Below are 2,683 nucleotides of genomic sequence, written 5' to 3' on the forward strand. Positions count from 1 at the left end.
GGATGGATGGATGGATGGATGGATGGATGGATGGATGGATGGATGGATGGATGGACAGATGCAAGGGGTGGGTGGATGGATGGATGGATGGATGGATGGATGGATGGATGGATGGATGGATGGATGGATGGACAGATGCAAGGGGTGGGTGGATGGATGGATGGATGGATGGATGGATGGATGGATGGATGGATGGATGGATGGATGGATGGATGGATGGATAGATGTATGTATGTATGTATGTATGGATGGATGGATGGATAGATGGATGGATGGATGATGGATGGATGGATGGATGGATGGATGGATGGATGGATAGATGGATGATTGGATGAATTTCCATGTGTTTAATGTCACTGGACAGTTTGAAATGACCATTCACTTACTTGTCTGAGCAACATAAACATTTTAACTTGTTTTTATAGAGTAATAGTAAAATTATTGTTTATGTTTACAACTTTCCACCATGGTTTTGTTTTTCTAATGACAAAATACAACAGTTGATGGTCCATTCAACATCATGATATTGATATTTCCATTTCCATAATGGAGAAATTTAAATTTATTGGAGTTAAAAGCTATATTTTGTTTTGAGGGCATAATGCAAGCATGCATGGTAAATTGAGATTAAACTAAGTGCAAATGTTTAGAACATATCAAACGCTTGTAAAGTTAAAATATTATGTAAAAGTCTATCAAGGTTGAGTCAGGTCTTCTGGATGGATTCTTCTTTGTTGAAACATCTTTGATCAAAAGGACTTCTTCAGCCACTCCACCTTCATTTTACTGATTTACAACCTGATGCATGCTCAATAATCCAGGTAGATTATACAAAAGTATTCTGTCAACAACAATCTTCTCCTACAAATTAAAAAGTACACTATTATCAGAGCAGCTTCACACAGAAGTCCTCAGAATCCTTCAGCTTTGTTTTGGGTTTAAACCTTTATTAGTGTCAAAGTTTAATACAATTAAAATGCTCGCTTTGCTCCTTATTACTGACCCAAATTTTAACTCTAAAGTCTATGTTTTCTCTAATAGTGCCTCAATGCGGCTGATGACCAGAGACTCTTGAAACAGAATCTTTCTGACCCAGTAACTATTAATAGTCACTTGTTTATGTTGCTAACTTGAGTCCAGGGAGAGACAGAGGAATAGAGCAGAAGGGAAGTTTGAGAGGAGTGGATGAGAAAGCCTTCGATAAAATCACAAAACACGTTTTTTTTTATTAGATATCAGTGGTAACTGTAAATACCACAGAAAACAAAGGTATTTGTAACAAAAGGAGAGCATCATCACTGACATGGAGTTCACCCAACGCTACCTTCCAATGGAATGGGAAGAACAATGGAGGAAGGAAAAAGACAGGAAGAAAAAAGTGTTTGAAGAAGGTGGAGAAGGGATGGAACAAGACAATCGTGAGCTGAGAAAGATTGTTGCTTACAATGATTCCAGGATGGGTCTGATTAATGAGTGGACTAACAATGAGGTATCAGAAGTCAGAATGAGTGGTACTAGTCACCAAGTAACCAGGGGGCTTATGGATGATGGGGCTTTTGGGGAAGAAGGTTATAATGTTCACACTTGCTGCAGCAAAACATTTTCAGAAAACATGTTTGTGACTCTGAAATATTTCTATGATTCTTCTCTTCTTACTGATCTGACTTTGACTACTGACAATGGAAGCAGTTTTCATGTTCACTCAGTTGTCCTGGCCGCTGTCAGTACATTTATTCTGGAGAGACTGAAGGAAGAAAGTAGTAAGCAATCAAATGATACTCACATGGAAACAGTCACATGGTCAGTAAGCATGGGGACTGAAGTTGACCGTATTGGACTTAAGGCAGTTATTGAGTTTGCTTACAGTGGAAATGTGTCATCTTTAAACAAAGACACCATTACCCAAATCAAGACTGCAGCTCAAGTGTTGGAGGTCCCACGACTGGTGGATCTCTGCAACAAAACCTTCACAAAACAGGAGCAGCCAACAGTCTCTGCAGAAGAACATTTGAGGTCTACTCTTCAGTCCATTGAACAACTGTGGGCAGACAAAGTTGGATTTGATGTAACTTTGGATGTGGATGGAAATCAATTCCATGGTTAGTTGGCATGGTTTGATTTTATGACGTAATTTTTAAGTGTTTTTATGAATAATAAATTGTAAGCTTTACTTGTCTCCAGTCCACAGAGTTATCCTGGCAGCATGCAGTGAGTACTTCAGAGGAATGTTTACTTGTGGAATGAGAGAATCCCATCAGACCTGGATTGCCCTTCCCTTCCTGTCAGCTCCTGATTTAGAGGCTCTAATAAGTTGCTCCTACAGTGGAACTCTTCTTCTCAGCTGGGACTCCGTTTTTGAGATAACTTGCACTGCTCTCCAGCTTCAGTTCCAGCCTGCACTCTTGATTTGCCTAAACTTTATGCGTGATGAAATGCAGACAGACTCCTGCTTGGATGTAGCATCTTTTGCTGAAGCTTATGGGATGTCAGAACTCCTTGAGGAAGCCACTGACTTTGTACTAAGAAATTTCAGGGAAGTGTCAGCCACAGCAAAGTTTCAGGACCTATCAGCGGAGAGGCTTTTAGACTTTCTTAGCTGTGACAATCTATGTGTGCCTTCCGAGTTGGCTGTATTTCTATTGGGGTTGTGTGTGTGTGTGGGTGTTTGTGTGTGGGAGTACTC

The 2,683-nt window shown here is 40.1% G+C and overlaps 1 protein-coding gene across 1 annotated transcript in view; it reads left to right on the plus strand.

The window, feature by feature from the left end:
- The first annotated feature begins 1,157 nt into the window (after positions 1–1,157).
- si:ch211-63p21.8 (kelch-like protein 33) overlaps positions 1,158–2,683 on the plus strand; it is a 3,510-nt gene continuing 1,984 nt past the window's right edge. Inside the window, exons 1-2 of the mRNA XM_037682537.1 lie at positions 1,158–2,099; positions 2,182–2,632. Coding sequence (XP_037538465.1) covers positions 1,304–2,099; positions 2,182–2,632 — 1,247 coding nt within the window. The 5' untranslated portion in view covers positions 1,158–1,303. The remainder of the gene's footprint in view (positions 2,100–2,181; positions 2,633–2,683) is intronic.

Source organism: Nematolebias whitei, chromosome 1 (genome assembly GCF_014905685.2).
Source record: "Nematolebias whitei isolate Nwh7 chromosome 1, NemWhi1, whole genome shotgun sequence".
Taxonomy (NCBI): domain Eukaryota; kingdom Metazoa; phylum Chordata; class Actinopteri; order Cyprinodontiformes; family Rivulidae; genus Nematolebias; species Nematolebias whitei.